Source organism: Helicoverpa zea, chromosome 12, assembly GCF_022581195.2.
Source record: "Helicoverpa zea isolate HzStark_Cry1AcR chromosome 12, ilHelZeax1.1, whole genome shotgun sequence".
NCBI lineage: Eukaryota > Metazoa > Arthropoda > Insecta > Lepidoptera > Noctuidae > Helicoverpa > Helicoverpa zea.
The window spans coordinates 7,439,252-7,460,894 of NC_061463.1; the positions used below are offsets into that span (position 1 = coordinate 7,439,252).

At 38.0% G+C, this 21,643-nt stretch overlaps 1 protein-coding gene across 3 annotated transcripts in view; it reads right to left on the bottom strand.

The window, feature by feature from the left end:
* The window catches only part of LOC124635216, a 31,247-nt gene that overhangs the window by 988 nt on the left and 8,616 nt on the right, over window positions 1-21,643 (bottom strand). For 2 of the 3 annotated variants that reach the window (XM_047171044.1, XM_047171045.1), the window contains exons 2-4: window positions 653-759; window positions 415-531; window positions 12-150 (exon numbers count right to left, since the gene is read on the bottom strand). In XM_047171044.1, the coding sequence (XP_047027000.1) occupies window positions 12-150; window positions 415-531; window positions 653-759 (363 nt within the window). Of the gene's footprint in view, window positions 1-11; window positions 151-414; window positions 532-652; window positions 760-1,161; window positions 2,208-21,643 lie in introns of those variants that run through there. The other variant, XM_047171046.1, reaches the window with a different exon arrangement.

Below are 21,643 nucleotides of genomic sequence, written 5' to 3' on the forward strand. Positions count from 1 at the left end.
TGGGTACGCACCCTAAGAATACAACAGTCTGCTTGTAAGGATCGTAAATTTGTCCGGGTCGTAATGGTGGGCGTAGCGGATAATCTCGGTCGGTTTTCACCAGACGTCCGAATCGCTCCAGAGGACACTGCGCGCGACGCCCGATCATAGCTGGAAAAAGTTTTCAAACTACTGCATGAACGGCCTTAGAAAAATATTTCAATTTGAACACTTCTTTTTAAAATAATTTCCAGACTTTCTATTTCGTGGTCTTTTTAACTTTTTGCGTTGGCGTAACAATGTTTCGGTCACCTTTGGTGGCGCCCAAGGACTTGTAAACTTTTACCTAAGTTATATTTTATGATGTCTGCGCGATGTTATCGTAATGTTGTTCGATGAAAAAGCAAAACTATGTTTTCTGAAGATAGTAATTACCTGCCGAGGTGGGCGGTAAAGGAGATGGCGATGGGTCTACTGTCACCGGGTACTGCTGGGGCTCAAGTTGACTGCTGTGTGACTGCAGAGCCGCACGATATTCTCCCACAGTCATGCCTGTCAGAGTTTAAACAAAAACCTTATATAATGTATCAGAAGTTTAATTTAGTTCAGGTATATCTCGAGGAATGAACAAAGGAGAAAGTTAAGTCCTTAAATCACAGGCTTCCCTACTTACCGACTTTCTCAGCTTCTTCTTCTTGTATTTCTCTTATTTTGCTATAAAAATACCACCTCTGTGGCCAGAGCTTCGCAGCGGATTTCGATTTGCGCATAACTGAATTCCTGAAACATTCAAAACAAAACGTTATTAAAATGTACCGAAAAGTTAACGTTGATTTTTAGATATTTCGTCTTCTCAACCTTTTAACGAACTTAGCTGCATGAAGAATCTCGTTGCATCGAAAGTGTTAGTTCAAAATTAACTCAAGTTAAAAATATATAACTGAAACTCCTTAGACTCATATCAAGCAGGAGCTCATCTCAATAGTTAACTTGGTTACTTGAATTAGGTACCTACACGTAGGCGTCCATTTCGAAGTCCCCAGGGATTTCAGAAATTACAGGTAGATTACAGATACAGTCTTAGGTAGATACTTAAAATGAATAGGCTTACTATTCATTTTAAGTATCTACACACAGACAGATTACCGACTAACACAAAGAAAGTTTTTAGATAAAACTTACAATATTCCCTGAGCCTTAACAGGATCAGTAGAAGGCTCGCGGCGACCACCTATATTGGCCGGAGCGGGAGCTGGGGCCTCCATATTTAATTAAACTCTTTATAATTCTACGTTTTGGGACGTTTTGTCAACTGTATTCTTGCAAGAGTTCGAAACTACTAGATAAACTCCGACCCTTCGAGTTCCTTATGCAGAATGTTGCTCTGGTGATGAATGGAATCGATCAAGCAATAAAAAGGAATTATTAATAACAATTTTATAATCAAAAGTCACGGTGAAGGAAGTTTATTCAATCCTTTGATGTCATGCAATCGGAAACGTAAGTTAGGTAACTGTTTTAGAAGCTCTGACGTTTGTGATATTGTTAGCCGGCAGTTGGTAACTTCTTGCCTAACAACTTGTACACAGTAGGTACCTCTACAACGCTATGCAGCCATTGGTGTTCGTGCCTACAAGCAGGAAAGGGGGAGCATCGCATTTATTTTTTGTTGAAATGTTCAAAATATATATAACAATACTTCGGTGGCATTGTTTCAAAATATATCATAGATAAAAAATATGATAGTGTTTACCATGTTTTCACAAGCTTATCAATGCTCCCATAAACTTTTAAATGTGAATAAAATCACCATCTCTAATCCAATAATCCAGGTTTCCTTATGATGTTTTCCGATAACTTACAGTTCTAACAAAACTTTTAAAGTAGTTCCAGCAGGAATTTAGGTATATAAAAGTTCCTAACTACCTATTTCGTCTCCATATTTCGTAGGGACACGAAATTCAAAATGTCTTATGTAAATGCTGAACCTAAATTTCATAGTTATCAAACTGTAAGTAATGGAACGTCTCCAGCGCTTTATTTTAGAGCGAGCGACGTCAATTACAAAATTCAAAGTTTTGCTACCGACGTGTTCTGTGTAGTGTCAAGCGAGACGATGTTAGGCGGGACGTCTAGACCAGACAGCCTATAAACTTTCTCAAGCATATTACTTTTATTTACCTACGGCATTTACGCGAATGGAAAAGCCTGCTCTGAAAAGGTCAAAAGATGTGACCTACGGTGCCCTAAACTAACGCTTAGTAACCTGATTGTTATGCTTGGTCGACTTTAATTTAACGTCCTGTCCCAAATTAATTTTATCTACTAAAATTAAGGACCTGTCACGTGTGTTGTATTAAGCATGTGTTTGAGTCAATAAGTTTATAATAAGAATATTTGAACCTTTTTGACCTCTTGAAACAAAAATTATGGTTATCTTCACCACCATGATTTTTGTTTGATAATGCTCCTGTGTTTACAAACAATGCTTGATTGATTGAAAGTATGCTCTAGGCTAGGCGAATTGGAAAAAAACCTGTAAACTTACTTGTCAAAGTGAAACGTTATATTTTACGGCGTGTTCCAATTTTCCATGATCATGAGAAGTATTTCAGTGTTTATCAATAGGTGTTACGAAGTTTATCATCTGATACAGGTTTTTATTTTATTTAACAGTTTATGTGCGTAGGTACAATATTGGTACTTAGGTGGCAGACTAAACCTAATTTTATATTAATGTTATGGATTCGCAATTTACTTTGTTAAACATTTAGTTCAGTGTGTTTGTGGACTCAAAAGGTCCGTGTAACGGCGTGCAAGTGTGCGTATACCTAGAATATCGTGATAGCCTAGACAGACAGACAAAGGGCGACGGAAGGGCAGACAGTTTGCAATGCGAACGACTTACTTTATTCTCAACGCTTTCCTTTTAAAATAAATAAACAATATTGTAAGATACACCGCAAGATACGCCTCTTATAATCATTTAACTTTTTCAACTTTATAAATAAATAGAGTCGCTCGCTGTGAAAAACTAAGTTGGACCTAGAATAAACTTAAGTTTGGTACCTAACTCATAACACATAAAAAAATCCACACAGTGAAAATTAATGTAGGTGGGCTTAGATTTGGATTTCAAGTTACCTACATAAATTGTCACTGAAAAGTGACAATTTATGTAGGTAACTTGAACACAACTATCTAATAGTTGAATACCAAAGATGAAAAGCTTTTGGTTATACTACAAAATGTAGAGAGTTATATATTGAGCTATGTTATGTCAGTTATGTTGTAAATGTCGTAGACTTGTTGCGTAGTAGGCACTTCAAAAGTCTAGACGCCTCGCACAATGATAATGTTATCGTCGGCTCTCAACGATTTTACGTTATTATCACGCACAAATATGTAATTACTTCTTAACGTTTAATTAGTCTATTGAACACCTGCATCTCAGAATATATTTCTATATATTTTCTAGTCCAATTAAATGTCGCGTTTGTAAGCGGAGAGAGGTAGTGTCGTACATTTGTTTGTCAAAAACTCTTAAAAATACATAAGTATCAATAATCAAATACCTATGTGCAATGCAGTAGTTAAGGAAGTCTTATGAACAAACTAGAGAATGATATCTAGATAAGATAATGACAATGAGTACCTACCTATTTGTTTTATTTTTATGTAGGCTTCAGTGACCGCTTCAGTCAGATTGCTGCTGATTCAGAATGGTTTTCAATCCAAGTATGACAATGATGAGAAGGTATGCAGGAGCCATTTATCTACGTAAGTTTGGCTCGAATGTTATGTAGTTCATACAAACTCCTTGTTAATGAAGTGCTAGACTGAGTCATTGGCCTACGAACTGATAAGATCAGCCAAGTCATGGATGTTATTCAAACAATGCATTGTTAGGTTGTGCTGGAAGAATGGTTTTAATAATATTTCTCGGGTATCGCGTCTGACGATGCGTTTACAAACTTACTATATGACGCATAACCTGACCTGGAACTGTCTGTAGGTCGTACAAATATTATGTACCTAGTGCACACAAGGATTTTCTCCAGACGGTACCTTCTGTGTGGGTGCGTTTAACAGGGTTACCTAAGTATATTTGATATCAGGCATGTAAACAAATCCAGAAGCTGGTTAACCACGAAATCTCAATTTCGTCATTTTGAACTTCAAGGGTTCGACTGCATAATATACTAGGGAGGACCCCATTGGATAATAACGTTGCGATCAATAAAATTAAAATCACGTAGAGACAGTGAAAACCAAAATTTTAAAATAATAGATCAATTGCAATAACAAGACGAAACTTTTATCGGAGAAAATGTACGAAAACAGATTTGACGGCCTGACCTGAGTGACCTTACAGCAAAGTTAGCACTCTGTGTGTGGTACGTATACATAGGTACTGTGTTAATATCCACAGAATCAAGCTCGTGTTAAACGAAGTCTAGACGCTATTAGTAACACATATTAGACCTATACACACTTCAGATACGTGATAGACGCAGTCTGCACATATTTTTCAGTTAACGTTTCGCAGTGCAAGTACATACAAACAGAAGTTAATATTTTTATCTAGACAAAATATTTAGTTCTTTATTAATCACTGCATGAACGGAACCGATTTGAATTAAATACGCCTTATCGTGTATTCACCTCAATCTGTTTTCATGCTAGCTTCTGTAAGCGGTTTCATCTGCGCCCACTGGAAACTACTTTTCGTAACCGGTTAAAATATAGTCCATATAAGGAGATTGTATAGCTGCCTTGCCCAACAGTGGCAGGCCCGCCGTAAGCGGGCGTGCAAGGCGTGCACCGCACGCGGGCGGCACGTCCTAGGGGGCGGCAAATCGAGTGACTTTTCACGTAATATTAAAAAAATACAATATCTTTTTACCAATTATTTGATTTCAATATTTCCGAACACAGCAATAGCCGCCCTCGCTTTGGTCGTCCCCTATCAATTTTGACGGGTTCACCCTTTGCATCCCCAAAAAAATTCGCGCTCGCTGCGCTCGCGCCTCCATGTCAGATATCGCACTTAGTAGCGGTAGGGCGCGGTTGGGCGACAGCCCAGGGCGCCGGATATAAGGGGCACCGCAGGCGCCCCCACCAATCCTTGATCAGAATGTTACTCCTATTTTTGTTTTAAATTTCATCAAAGATTGCAACTTACAAGAACTGTATCCAAATGAATGGATAGCATCAGGGCCATCTTAACTTATGGTGCAGCGTATGCGAATAACCGAATAACATAAACAGTCAGTTTCAAATTAATTTTCTTGATATGTTATTAGTATTGTATGTAGTGTACATATTTATATAGTTATATATACACATATATATTATTATTAACTTATTTGTGTATTTTAATATATGTAGGTTTATGTCTCATACTAGTTTTTCGGTTTTGTTTGCACCTACCAACACTATCTCTCCGCCACCCAAAGGTAGACTGGTAGAGAACGCCTTAGGCGTTATGTCCGCCATTGTACTATGTGCAAGAAGTATTAAAAAAAAAAAATAAAAAAAAAAAATAATAACCCGGGCGCCGCGGGCTCAGGGGCGCCGAAGCGAATTTGTGTTTAATTCCGCGTTAAATTTGAGAAATTCTCGAACAAACACTACTTTTATGTCCCAAAACTCAAAAATTTTCGCGCTCGCTCCGCTCGCGGTTTCCTTACTTTACGGTTCAATTTTTTATCACATATAGCTACTTTTAATGTCCCAATACTCAAAAAAAATCACGCTCCCTTCGCTCGCGGCTTCTTCACTTCACAGTCGTTTTTTATTATATATGTTTAGGACTTTTAGTCCCAAAAATATAATACATAGGCGCCAACACCAACAAAGAGTTATGTACGTTTGGGCAAAATTTTAAGTAATTTTTGTTTTGAGTTCTAAAATATAACAAAAAAATTCGCGCTCGCTTCGCTCGCGCAATCAGAAGACATGTTCCGGTGTTTTTGCATTCACCAACCAGCAATAACTTATGTACGACTGGGCTACATTTTACGTAATTTTTGCTTCGACTTGTTAACTATAAAAAAAAATTATTCGCGCTCGCTTCGCTCGCGCAATCGGTAACTACACACACCTCTGTTTTTCGTATGGGTTTGAATTGCAGTTGAAGGGCGCCGTAGAAATCTCGCCCAGGGCGCTGGTAGAGTTAAAACCGGCACTGATCGCAATTTATCTTTGTTTAATTGTTGAGGCATTCTATTCCGAAAAATCATTTTTCGCGCACGTCCGTTATAGCTTTTTGTTCACTTTGGCTTTTTATGATATGTTTACTTCATGAAAACTCTAAGGAAAAAATCGCGCTCGCTTCGCTCGCGGCTTCATGTACATTAGCACTTCATTTCTGTGCATATCTTACTTTTTGACTTTGCTTTGTTAATTTACAGTGGTTTTTATTTGTTTTGTGTCCTTAGACTAAAAAAATTTCGCGCTCGCTTCGCTCGCGCTTCCTTACATATGAAATGTGTCTCATGCGTCGACTTTTTCAACGGGAAACCCACCAAAAACCATTAATAACATATTTTACTGAAATTAAACATTGCTATAGATATTTAATTTCGTTAGTTTAAGTTACCCATAATCTGTTCTAAGCACTTTGATATACATTATGTTGGTACCTACCCATTAATCACAATCTTTCAATACATAGGGGCCACTTGGGTAATTATTGCACTGTATTGATGCCCTAAGCAATTGCTTAGTCTGCTTATGGGCTAACCCAGGACTTCTTAGGTTACTCTAAGACTTAGAGCATTTCAAGTAAATAAAAAGTTATGTGTAATATGTTATGTACCTATTGCAATATTTATGTATCCAAAAGGAAGTGCGTTTTTTGCAATCAGAGCGGTGCATGTACATATTTTTTTCTGTTGGACAAGTAAAATGGATATGAATGGGCGGGGGGGGTCCGGTCCCCCTGGACCCCACCCCTTATATATTTTTTGACAAAACCCAGTATAATATGTAGTCGTAGGGCGGCATAATCGGTTTTGCACGCGGGCGAACAAACAGCTAGCGGCGGGCCTGAACAGTGGAAGATTTTTTTGTAAGAGCTTTTAGGGCAATTTATTCCGATGTATTATAACAGCAAGTATCGCTAAAGATAATTGATTTTCAGACGTTAATAGAAAATTGCTAGGATGTATAGAGAGCATAACTTCGAATCTTGCAAATAACTAGGCTGTAAAAAGCTCTCGTATTATGACACTTTTATTATACTGATAAAATAAGTCAATGGGTCTGAGTGTTTGACCCGAGCGAGTTGTCCAGGTTGTATGTTAAAGTTAAAGTCAATAAAATCGTAAGCGGAAACAACCGTCTGCGGCGCTGTCGGGTCAGACTCCAGACGCGTCAGACGATGTCTGTTCATTGTACTACTTATCTTCAGCCACCGGATTTATTGTTATTTATTCATCAATTCGCATACATTAACATTATACTTTTATTATTTATTTTAATTGCTTCCATTCAGTCATAGATTAAAATTAGAATGGTTGGTACAATAAATCTAAACGAATATTTCGTTCGTCTTTGTGAACGGCTTTGTATTTCCACGATGTCTTACGCTTGTTTCTGTAGTAAAAATGTGGGTTTGTGTGTGTGACCTAATTCCGCATACAGCCGCACTGAAGGGTCGTGAAAGGAAAGGGCCCGAGTCGTACCTATCTAACCTTTGGGCACGTCCGCCCCCGCGTCTAGACGCCAGTTCAATATAAGAACACAAACATAGGTATAGTACAGTAACTGCACGCAATTTACTCTTCTTTTTCTTTCTCCTGCCCTGTTCCCAAATATTACTTGGGGTCGGCGCAATATGTCATTTTCTTCCATTTTCCCCTGTCACTCGTCATACTGACACTCACTCCCTTCCTATTCATATCATCTTTCAGGCAATCCATCCATCTTTTCTTAGGTCTTCCTCTTCCTCTCCATCCATCTACATTCATACTTAGCACACACTTTGTTGCATGCGTATCATCCCTCCTCATTACATGTCCATACCACGACAATCTTCTACTTCTCATCTTTTCTGTAACTGGCGCTACTTTCAGACTTCCTCTAATGTAATCATTCCTCACTTTATCCATTCTTGTAACACCACACATCCATCTCAGCATTCTCATTTCTGTTACATGCACTCTCTTCTCGTCCGTCTTTTTCAATGCCCAACACTCCGATCCATACAGGACGACAGGTCTAATGACGGATTTGTAAATTTTGCCCTTCAGTTTGAGGGGCATCCGCGGGTCACAAATAGCGCTAGTTACCTGTCGCCACTTCATCCATCCAGTATTGATCCGATGCGTAACGTCCCTGTTCACCTCACCGTCACTTTGGACGAGTGAACCAAGGTACCGGAAGTCGGAGCAAACTGGTAGGGGCATGCCGGCTAGGGTTATGGTCATGGGTCCCGAAATACCGCCAAAATCACAATGAAGGTATTCGGTTTTACTCCTGCTCACCTTTAAACCCACTGTCTCCAGTCTCAGCCGCCATGCCTCCAGTCTACTCTGGACCTCTGGCCCACTCTCCCCCACCAGAACAATGTCATCGGCGAAAAGCATACACCAGGGTGCCTCCTCCCGTATATCTGCCGTAAGCGCGTCCATTACAAGCAGGAAGAGATACGGGCTGAGGGCCGACCCCTGATGTAAGCCAACACCTACATTGAAGCTGGTGGTAGTGCCCGCTGCGGACCGGACTTCTGTACGGCATCTGCCGTACATCGCTCGGATCAACTGCACGCAATTTACTGATCACTCTGAATACTAATGTATTGCTATTATTTATAATTCATGATATTGATTTATCATATTAATTACTTGAATTCGAAACAATTCCTTAATATTTTTCCTTCAGTGCAGTATTTGCAGAAAGGAAAAATATTTTTATTTCTAGCGTATTTTCCTAATAATATCATGAGTCATAGATAAACATATCAGTCTAATGCTTAGGTATAAATGCTTGCATTCAGTTTTTGTGATGTGGTTTGGCTAAATGCAACCACTTTTTTGGCGCTGTCGGTGATACAGTTATGTTGTCTGGCGAATATAGGTACTATGCAACTTTATGTAAAGGTGCATTCTATTAGTTAGATATATAAAACTATATTTATATTTTGCATTAAAGTAGCAAGCCTACAGTTTTGTTCGACACTTTACATGGCAGTATGGTAGGTAAGTGTACCTTAGTAGGTAATATGAATACCTCGGGAAAAAACTGTAAACACAGAGATGTTAGAGTCTTTTGTCGGAAGATTTGTATTTATTTATGTGGAAAAATAAATAAGGTTTTATCATGACTATTTATTTAACGGGCAAGAAACATTTAGGGAGTAGAGCATACTTTTATGTAAACTTATTTATTACTTTTGTTTCAAGATACGATGTTTGCAACCTTGGTATGTCTGTGACTAATACACATTGGTATAAAGGCGCATGACTAATAATGACGATTGCAAAGATAAAGGTGACATAGAACCATATGTATTTGCGTCACCGTGGTTATCAAGCCTAACGAGTATATTTGAATTAAGGCTCGTAGCATCAGGTAGGTGCGCTAACTGAAGTCTGTGACAAAGGGGTGCGTTTGCGGTGCACGTAGGCAGTTAGGCACGGGAGGCGGGCGTAGGCTGTCTAGACGCTCGCTGGCCGCGCCGCCCGCGCCCTCTGCACACGACACTAATTAATATTACCGTCCGTCTGTTGCACGAGTGTGTACTCAGCTCGCTAATTGCCCTTAAGCCTTCGATTAACTTAAATGACGCTTCGCTCTAAGTTGTTAGACAGCCAACTGGTAACTGAGAGGAGTTTTCTAATTGGTTGTATTGTAGGAACTGAGTAAAAGTTTCTGTAGTCCTATTAATTACGGGATGGATTTTACCTACTATTCTTAGTCCAACCAAACATATAAATATGAGTTTAAATAAAATCCCTTAATAATAAACTGTAAATATTATTACCCATCTAAAAACGCCTCATAGTCTGTAAATAAGACTTAAAAATAAACGAAAAAATCCAGACTTCATAAAATCCTACATCGTATAAAGATAAACTAGATGTCGATAAGTACGAATGGCAAATATAAGATAGTTGAATTGTCATTCGTCTAGGATCTAGGCGGCTAGACGGTCCAGAATGCATTTAGTCGTAAAAGGCAATGAGAGGCCTTCGCCTCACCTCCAGACGCTCGGTCGGCACGCTTCGACTGTTGTCCTCACCACCGTCTAGACTAGACAAACACCTATCGACACTGACTTGACGTCATCTAATCTAAACCTAAAAATACAAACACATTTACGGATATTAAACTTTGCCTACTATTACCTAGAGATAACCAATTATAGCTTTTATCTGTTATCTGCAATGCAGTGCCTTATCTTGTATGTAAATGTTAACTAGTTTACACTAGTGTGATGATAACCAATCTCACCATCAATATACCTTTAATATAGGTAGGTAGGTACCTACAATTAGGATAAACTTAGTTATTCACAATACAATACAAATATACGAAATATTCACTTTGTATGTATTCTTCATTTAAATTAAAGTTTTTAACTAGCTTATCGATTGATATCCAAGTTATATAATTTGTGTTTAGTTTAAACTCCTAAGTTCCTAACTTATTATGCTAATGAATGAAAAGCTAATGACACAAGCTTCAAGTGCTTGCAATCTAATAATAATCAGTAGATCATTTTAAGCTCTGTGAAATCCCTCTTTTATTTTAGGTGTAATAACCACAAAAAGAGCATGACTTTGACTTTGGTGCGTGTACAAAGAGTCAAGTGGGTGTGGAGGCAGCATGCGTTCTCTCACTAAGTGCACAGCAGTGCATTGCGACTCGCTTCACCTCCAGACGGTCTCCTTGCGGCACGCGCGTGGCGAGCGCACTTCGTCTAGTCTAGACGAATTGCATTATGGAAATTTATATACCTATCTAGACGCCTATTCTCAAGACTTTAACATTATATGCTTTTACTGTACAATTGCTTCGATACACATATTTGAGCATATGAATTGCTTATTACATCTTTTGCAGCTTAACTTAGTATCTATGCGATTTCTTTTCATTTAAAAAAGTAACTTTAGACACTGAAAAAGGTTAGTAAATAAAATAATAAATGTTGTATTTTGGGGTGGCGACTTGGGCCTGATAGCTGAAACTCACTGAACTCCAAGTGGAAAGACAAGTGGGCTAGCCAATGCTTGAAGTTGGCTAATGATTATAAGGACGCACAAAATAAGATCGACTCAAATCGCCTGACTTTCATCGACATTGCTCAGAGGTTCACATATAAAAGGCATCGTAAAACATAAATCTTGTTTTCGCGATGTCTCTTACCTGATATATAAGTATACTTATCTATGTAATAGTGATGACAGTTCCTGAATTTCTAATTAACAGATTGAGAGTTTTATTGCTTTCCGATCTAATCTTTATTATGGCTATAAATTAATGTTGATAGTAGGTACGGCATTTACTTTTACTGTTAACTAATTTCATTCATCGTGATACACAATTTGGATCCGGCGAAAACAACCGCAAAATTAGACCTGCTAATCTGACTGCCGACCCAGACGGTGTAATTGATAACTCCACTACTAAATGTTTTGCCGTGTCTAGCTAAGTGCGTGGCATTTTAAAAACACTCAATTGTTTTCGTGAACGTGTTTTCCACTAATACGATTGTTATTGCCACTTATTTCTATTTGGTGTTTGTTGTTTAACGATTGTTTCTATGCCCAGGTGCCTCTGACTAGTGCACTTATAGATCGAATTCACGATTAACTTTTTATTTTTCAGACAGGCACCTGCCTATCCATGCAACTTATAAAACGAAAATTTATTTTTAACGACTTCTAATGAATATGTTAACAAACCTAAACCGAAATAAATTAAATGGTAAGACAAGAAAGCGTTTGAATTTTTATCCATAGTAGCTAGCTATATCTATTTCATACTACGTTTTCAGGTTGGATTTGGGTCAAATCAGTAAATCTCTATGGAGACAAGAGTACCGTGCACGCACAACGTGTAGCCACAGGTGTACGTGTATTCCTGAGTTTATAGTCTCTCTAACTCTACCAGTGAAAATAAAAAATGTATCAATCTCACTTAAATTGACTTGTTTATACGTCCCACATAATTTATTGAAGTAAAGAATTAGATCACATACATTAAAATTAAAAGCTTTTTGGGTTCGCAGGAATAACTTTAAAGCTTTTGTGAATCCGCTTTCTTTGCAGTGCGGGTAGTTTGTGTGTACCTTTGTGTGAAACGTCAAGAGGAGCGCTTTGGCGGCGAAGTGGACCACAAGAGATTTCGTTACAGATAGTCGTTATTGGTCTGGAGTCAGGTTGAGTGACGAGGCGAGGGAGCGCGACCCCACGCGTCGTGGTCGGCGGCGGGCGCGCGGCGGCGGCGCGGCGGCGACGCGTCCTATTTCCTACCGCGTGGCAGATTGTCGCAATCGCGTACAGACGTCGCCGCGCCAACCGTTAGTTACGACCGCTCCACTTTAAACCTCATCCATTTTAATTTAACAAAAGTGCCGGCCGATAGCGCGGAGGAAGGACTCATATCCGTCGGCCACCGGTTCACAACTGACTCATCACTCTAAAATCATGTAACAGTTCCTCTTTACCGTAAACGTATGTACCTACGTTTACGTTAATGGCGGATCTATGAGTTGCAAATCTTCTTTTGAAAAACATTTAATCGATTCCAAGTATAGGATATATTTATGAAGTACGAATGTTAATGTTAATAATTAAAAGGAAACACTAATGCACACGTACCTAACGTGTATATTAGTGTGTGCCTACAAGTTTTTGATACCAGTACTCATGATAGACATACAAACCGCATCACATTTTTCGAAACTCTTGCGGACTACCGATTAAACAGAAAGCACACAGCAGGTTTTAATTTATCAACAGCAACTAACTAGGATTTCCTCAAATACTCTGACATGAATCTTACACCATTGCTTGAGAGATGTTTTTTGTTTAATCTATCTAAATAAATACATAGTAATTAACTATCCAATTACGATGAAATATTTAATTATAGATTCGTCATTGTTATTTAAAAAATGTCACCATCTTAACGATCCCTTATTTTTTATCATCATCATATTAAACATACACGTGCCTCGTTAAATAAAATTTTATAACAAAGTTCTTTGTTATAAGGCAACTTCTGTTTGACTCATTATGTTTGGTATTACAAAGAGAATTTAGTGATTAGTGGAAAACTAGTTTATCAAAAGATTGTGAAGTTGCTTTGTGCGCGTGCGTAGAAACTCTATTATCTAACCTCTTTTTGGTGTTCCAACTCTGACACACCTGTTACCAAAAGTTTCTTTATAATGAACCTATAATGGAACTATGTTATTAATTATTTACTGAAATTCGAAGACTTATTAGGTAACAATAAAATTGCTAGTTTTATGAATTTCAGTGCTGCATGAAAAAGTAATGACATGATAATAGTTTGTAGGATTCAGTCTACTTGGCTATTAGACAAAAATAATAACATCTATATCATTTTTTTTGTATTGAGTGTTTAGAATAATTGAATAGAAATAAAAAATCTGACTCATTATTACAGTAAACATACTATGCTAGTATTTGACATTTAATCATGGAAAAGGTAATAAGTACGAAGTATTTGATAACGCCGTTGTTTCAAAATTACATCGGAAAATTTTCAGGAACCTGTATAGTCTTCAGTAAAAACTGCAGACGTAATTGAAGATAGACACAATACAGACATTAACGATAAAATGAATTTGTTATTGAATGCGTGCTGTTTACACAATTAGCTCGGTTGCATGACAGCGGCGGCGGCAGTGCGCGATTACGCGTCCCCTTATACAAGGTAGCCCGTGACGTCACTTAATAGCATTTCGTCTGCGACGTCGGACAGTCTGCCAGACCAAAGTTATGCACGCTCAGTAGGCACGACACCGCTTCCTATATGCAGAAACAAAGTCGATAATGGTGCCTTTTCATACTCATAGATGCCAATGCAGGTGAGAGAGAGCGAACAGCAGTTGCAGTCGACGTCGGTAAAAGTTTTGATTGCTATGATTGATAATAGGAAAACTAATGTCGTATTGTTGCACGCGTTTTACGTTTTGCATATTTTTCAACGTGGTTACTTTGTTTGTCGGGAAAATTACAGTTTCCATGCTATTGTAAGCGCTCAGCCGTCAACGACATTTAGCAATTCTGATGTCACAGACAGTAGTTAATTCTAAATTATTGTTTACATTAAGGTCACTACAATGTAGTAGTATTTATCATGAAAGACATAATGTATGAAATAAACTGCTCGTCATCTACACCAACAATAATAATTAATTGACAATGATTCGTTAACACATACAGGTTACAAAAATTCACATAGACAGGTTAATGTTTAAAATTAGTTTCTATTTATTACAATTAATTTAGCCAAACATAATAAAAGATTAATTTTATTTAAAAACAAACGGTAAAATACTAACAGGTTAATTAAACAATAACAGCACAGTATATAGATGACCATAATTGAAGATGAAACAGCAAAAACATTATATCAAGTTTAGACTTAAACGGAGCTTATTGAAAGGGTTGGGTGCAGGGTGCAGGTGCGTCAGTGGGTTGTGTATAAGTATCATTAGGGCGTGCGTGCGAGGGGGGGGGGCGGCCTTAACCTTGAACGCCGCCGTCTGACCCCAGGCGGCGTCATCGCAACCCGCCACCCTCGCGACCCCTTCCTTTCTCGTCTCGACACTCGATAAATGAAGCTGAAAGTCGTGTTAAATACACGCAATAACGTCTAGTCATACTGTATTGATTAGACAACTTGAATTATTTTATTCCAATTTTCAATTTGCTTTGTGATTTGGTTTCATGTTGAATTAGATAGTTATGTTATTCACACGTAGACTCTATGATATAACTCTCTTAAGATCTTCAGTTTAATTTTGCACTTTTCATGACAAATTGATTGTAATACCTACCATTTTGTCAGAGGTTTTTTTTTTTAACAAAGACAAAACATTATTCACGTTACGTCTGATAAGTTAATCACACGAAATGCAGGAAAATGCACCTGTAATGTTGTTTAAAAATGAAATTAATTTCTTCCCCATAAATCACGTCGCTTGTAACAATACACTCAATTTCTGAAGAGTCAAATTGATCAGCAATTACGAAAAACGTTCTTAGATTGCCTAAAAGATGCGCTGCAAAAGCATTCGTATTATGTAAGTACTTAATAATGTAGTGTTTACTGTCTGCGTCTCGATTTCTTAAGACAGACCAGACGAGGAAATATTTACGTGCTTTCATGTTTATTTAGTCTACAAGCCGCCGTTCCCAGCCGTTCATTGAAACAGAATCACTCAATGAGATGTTTCAATCTCAATGTAACATTTGTTGCTTCGTTTGTACAGAATGACTCTTTGTTACTGCGGGTGGATAGCTTCCAACATTATCGCTGTAATACTCATTATATCTTCAGCAATAAAGTATGATTATGAGTATTTCTTCTAAGCAATTTGTAATGTTTGTCTGATATGACTTAATATGAGTGGCAGAGAAGAATAGAAGTGGAACACATATATTGGGCCGACCCCAAAAACTGGGAACAGATTGGGAAGATGAAGAGTCTAGTAAGAAAGACTTTGTGGCAAACACGGGACATACGACAAAATTTACCACATTGTTTTAAATTATTGTCTTACTGTCTGTTTGTTCCGGAAAATCTTGAAACTTTGGGATTCTGGGACTTTCACTGACAGACAGCTGATGTAATCAGGAGTAACTTAGGCTTTTTTTATCTGGTACTCTTGCTGGTGAAACCGCGGAGGACAGCTAGTAAATAATATTCGTCATATAAATTAATGATGTCAATTTACAAACTTATAAACAGAATGAATGCAAGTAAACTCTTGTTGAAAAAGAAAAATATAACTGTCAGAGCTTATTAGATTGCAAACAATTTGTTGAAGTAGAGGCTCAGCTATGAGACTTGTAGTTTTCAGTGTCGAATTCAGTGACGTCTAATGTGAATTGATGGTCGACCTGACCGCGTGTCCTCTAGACAGCAGACGGCATGGCGACCATGCGAGGTCGGCTGCACCTGACACCGTCGCCGAACTATTCGGCATAATGACGCGTTGACCGCGGCCCGCCGATGCATTCGCGTTTCATTAACAAACCTTTTTCAGGGGTCATTGTCTATGACATTAGACTATTGTTTTCAAAATTATAGTGTATACTTTTACATATAGGCAGGTCTAATATTTCAAAAGAGTGCCGTGGATCAAGATTTGATTTGACACATTGCTAAAATGTAATAACATGAGATCTTTGCTTTTACTTTATTAAATATGGCTTAGGGACAGGAGTTTACCAGTGGCACTCTTCAGTAGCTACTATACATATCTACCATACAACGTCAAGTACCTCAACACTCGTAAACATCAACTATGTAACAGAAGCTATTAAAAAAATACTCAAGACCTATCATAATGCCTAAGTAGATATAAGTACCTGACAAGTAACCATGCTTAAAATAGAAGAAATTGCAGGTGTGATAAAGTGTTACATTACTAAGACATTTATCGATCTGGATAATCTTCGAATCTCAGGCTTCGATAGCCCTGGCATTATAGATGCATGTTTAAAAAAATAAAACCATTGAAAATTAAATTCTGGGTGATATTGGAATGGAACAACAAGCCCTAAGAGTACTGGGTAACCGTATCGCGGTTGATCCAATGGTTAATAAATTGTTGAAGTATCTACCATCTACGGATATTTTTTTTACAAACTGTAAATTATAATTTACCTTCCATTGCTAATATTCATAAAAGCGTCAAAGTATGCAAAACATCTTTTACATACCTAAGTACGTAACAAAGGCAGAGAACAAAGAGTTTTTTGTTGATTTCATAATACCATCCTTTTGCTGCATTGATAATGAAGGGTTACCGACCGGGTAGATAGTCGATTACCGATTCAGCTCCTCAATAAATCTGAATAGGTATTGTGCGCGGACGCACAAAAGTCTTGTGCTTATTGTGAATTAAATTTGTTAAGCGGCCATACAGAGAGGCGTTGACATCAATTTATAGAGCGTGTTACGTACTTATGATAACCTTACAACAGAGTGTAGCCCCATAACGCGTGCCAAGTTTTTTTTGCGAAAACTTATACCCTTCCAGGTCTAAGCCTCTATGAAAAACTCTATGGAGAGGCATTAGACCTCTCCATGACTTTTGTATAATCATTATTTTTTGGCGTAGTAGGTACAGAACTTATAGTAGTAAAATAGTTTATTCAATATCTTTCGTCTATCGTTACAGACCTCAGATTAGAGCAGTACACAGACAGTTTTCCTTATTAAGTAAGTAGTTACTTATTTATCAAACATCTGGCAGGCTGTCTGGTAACATTTCTTTAACAGAGTTCGTAGCAGGTGTCTTGAAACTTGAAGTCCATTTAGAATCACCTGCATATCAATTGTATTACCTGACTAGGTCAGTGAAACAATAATTCAAAAAAATCTTTATTTAGCCTATGATGTCCCACTGTTTGGCAAAGGCCTCCCCCATAGCTTTTCATCTATCGCTACGTGGTTTTTGTGTCCAGTTCGCGAGGAAGTTATCCGAGTCTTCCCTCCAACGTTTGTTTGTGCATTGCAGCAGTTGGTATCTACATAATAAACTAAGCATATCACATAGAATTGAATACAAAAATACTGCAAGAATAATCCGGTGCAAAAGCATAAGCCACGCCCAATATTATAATGGGCAGCTTCATGTAAAGAGAATGATATGAAATAAGAAAAACAACAGTTTTCCCGTCCTGGCTGGACATGTAAGTCAAAAACGTTATTAAAATGCAGCATCACGACGATGTGAGCGTACCGGGGCCGGGGAGGGGCGTACGTCAGCGGGGTGGGGCGATGCAGGCCCACAGACAAGGAAAACTAGTAAGACAACTACATTTCTTTATTAAACATTCTTATCTGCAACGTGAAGGTAAATGGCCTTTAAACGCGAAACAAAAGGAAAGCTAAGTAGATTATCATTGTCGCATGCGTAGAAGTTAAACTACACTGAACAGAGGAAATTTTGCTGGAACGTGACGGGAAATTTACTTTTTTCGCCAAACAGAAGGATTAACTCAGCGCTGTTGTACCTGAGTGTGAACTGAAAATAACCTGAAGGAAGACTACAATAGGTGAATCAGTTATTGATTTCACGTTCCTGAAAAATAAAAATATGGTATAAATAATGTGTGTCCGTGTTAAAAATAGTTAATAAAAATTTCTTTTCCAAGTAACTTATAAGGTAGGATTTCGGCACTATGTTCATAAAACAAATCAGTTCTTTGCAGTATTTTCTATTCTACAAGTCCACACGATCTACAAAATTCTCGCAATCAGCGCCCAAATTCCACAGCAGCACAGAATGGTTTTTCTTTTACTGCCTGACTGGTAGCAGCCAGGGTGCATGCACCGTGCGTCCGCAAGGGCACAGAGGGCGCTGCAAGCGATGCGCCCTCGCCCGCAACGACCCGCGCGACCTCCGCGCCCCTGCTCGCTGCAATCCGATGCTCTTGCTGACAACCATGCCTTTATGTCCACAGATACATAAAAAAATCTGAATAAAACAAATGTTCGAAATACAATTTAAAATTAAGAAGACATTTTTTTAAGAAGAAAAAAAAAGTCCAACCATAGAGCCTCTATAAATTTCCCGGGGAGTATAGTCCCCTAACCTCTTCGCTGATTCGAGATGTAGTGTTAAAAGGGGTGCATACCTAGCACAAGAAATTATGTATACCTAAGTCACATTGTTAGGTATATATATGGGTAGGATTTTAATATAAATTTTCTTTCAATAGCAAGCTTAACTGTCAATTTCTTGTATGTTATGTGGCTATTTTGATTTTTTCATGTTTTTATGCTTTCCAAGTCAATCCAAGGTACCGTTTATCAAGTCACGTGTTTGGTCTAAACTTGCCACAAAAGTATAGACTAGCCCTCGTAAGCTGATAAACATATTACCTTCCTTTGCGAGACGCAGTCGGGTAAACAGGCTATCCATGATCAAAAGGCTAAACCTGATAGCGATTGTCTTCTTGTTAATCGTTTTGAGACAAGTGCGCGGTGGTGTCATTGCAAGGACAACGGTCGTCGTCTCGGCTTGGCGCCGCGTCATCATATTGTGACCACGACCTCTCTGCACTCAATATCATTGACCACTTTTTGCAGCCAGACTGCAGCCGACGTTCAATTTTTAATTATGTTTATCGACCCAACCCGCAGCTCTGTGCAGTGGTGGCGTCGTGAATAGTTTTGGGCTTGATAAGACAGTCGCCTGAAGCATCTGTTTCGTCGATCATCAGATACTACAAAAGAGGCGTTTCATATTACATTTATTAACACTTCATGGATTTGCTGGGCCCTTATGCCTTCCTTAAATATTTAGAGCATCTGAAAATCCCATAATAATAATGCCTTAAAACAATAAAATGCTATCGTATATCTTATTTAATATGGGTAATAAAGTTAATATGTTGATACCAGATCTATAAAAATATCATTATCTTACGTAGGTATCCATTTAAATACAATTTACGGCAGACGTTAGCGTCACACAAAAGAGTATTGTAATATTTGGCTTTCATGTACAATGACATGTTGCTAGGACGCGTGTACAATGTCGTGTCACTCGTGGATTTTCCGATCAGTTTTTCTGAAATTGTGCGGGCATCAATAGATCAGTTGCTGTAGAAGGACCATCAACAGCAGGAGCAACCTCATACTTCTACTCTTCTCTTCTCTTATACATAGAAGAAATAGGTAAGGTCGACTGGGGCTAGAATTGCGCACCTGTATGCATTTTTAGTCTTGCACTGCCTCGAAGCTTACGCCAACGCTGGGCAAACGCGACCTAGTGTATGTGATGGCGCTCTAATTAACCAATACTGCGAGAAGGACGTTGCGATGTCACTGGTTTGTTGACGATCAGTTTACTTTTTAACCAACTTCAAAAAGAAGAAATTAAGTCTATATTTTCTAGTCTAAAAATGGTAGTTGTAGACAAAACTTTTAATCGTTCAGCTGCGAAATTTTCGTCTTGCACTAAGAATGTACTAACGCAGGGCATAAACATAGTTAATTATAAATTAAGGTAATTAAATTCCGTCGTTTGGACCGTAAAGATAACCCTTAGATAACCTTGCCGGGAAGTTATCGAATAAATAAAAAGTACTTGTCACGAATTTAACTTAACGTCCAGTTCTTAACGTTACTCTTCAAAATGTTAGAAAAACCAATGGTTTTAAGGTAAATTGTAATTAAAAACTTACAAATAAGTTAATTCCGATTCTTAAAAAGTAATTAATAATAAGTTATATGTACGTACCTAATTTACAAGCGTATTTTGGACACCAATGACTTAACTTCTAGTAAAGTAAGTACAAAAAGAAGTTGAGAAACCCTGGACTGTCTGAAATCTTCAATCAACCTTGTAACGCGCAGTGATTACGTTCATTCCATCTTTATGAGAGGAGAGGCCTGGAGAGGTGCAGTCGGCCCTAGCGTCCATTAACAATTATATAATTTGAAAAGTGCTGCAATTAATGAAATACTTACAAGTCAAGAAATCTGATGTAAATTAGGAGGAAATGATCTTTTATCAGTTAGGTGTGCTTGACGGTAACTGCGATTTACTTACATCATTATTTGATCAATACCTAACTTTGTCGTATGTGTGTAATTAATGATAAGTTTACGTTAAAATTGCGTAAAATGTCATCATCTTTCTAAGCATATCACATCATCATTGTTCAAAGCGGATAATATGATTTAGCAGAAAAAATATCAAATGTTTATTATAAAGCCTTCTCCCAACTAAATACTTTGAAGTTGGCTTCCAGTCTCTTCGGGGGTCCTTAATTACCGCAGATTATCTCAATTTTTAGGTACCTCTGCTACAGCTATTCGTAACGCCCATCAAAAACCGATTCAGAATCCTTAAAATAGCAGTCCTAGGCATGAAAGTTTTTCGGTATGAAATGGCGTCATCGTAACCCATATATCCGTGTGCTATTGGAAATAAACAATTGCAACTGTGAAATCAGACAACCAATGAGTATTTCTTGTTTCCGTATGATTATGAGATTGGTAATTAATAAGTACTACACAATATATTCCTGACCTTACCAATCCGAAAACGTATAAGTTATTGAAACCTTGAATTTTTGAAAGCAGTAATTTTGTTCAAAATATCACTTATTGTAAAGTGCAAATTCGATGAGTGAAGAGGGATGTGGTGCTCCGGTGAGGGGAGGGAGGTGCAACAAGCTTGGTGTTTTAGCGCGCGTCCGGTGCAGCGCGTGGCTTTTCACGCGGCGCTGCCCGAACAGGACTTCCATCTTAACGCTCCGACGACACATTTCCGTCCTAATGTACTTACTGCTCGTTTAAAACAATTACTTAGTTCTTTTTTAAATTTACATATTTACATGAGCCAAAGTGCTAATGAGGTAGGTATACCATACGTTAAAAGAGTTTATGATTTCAGATGGGTAATTACTTCTACACATATTCTAATCAA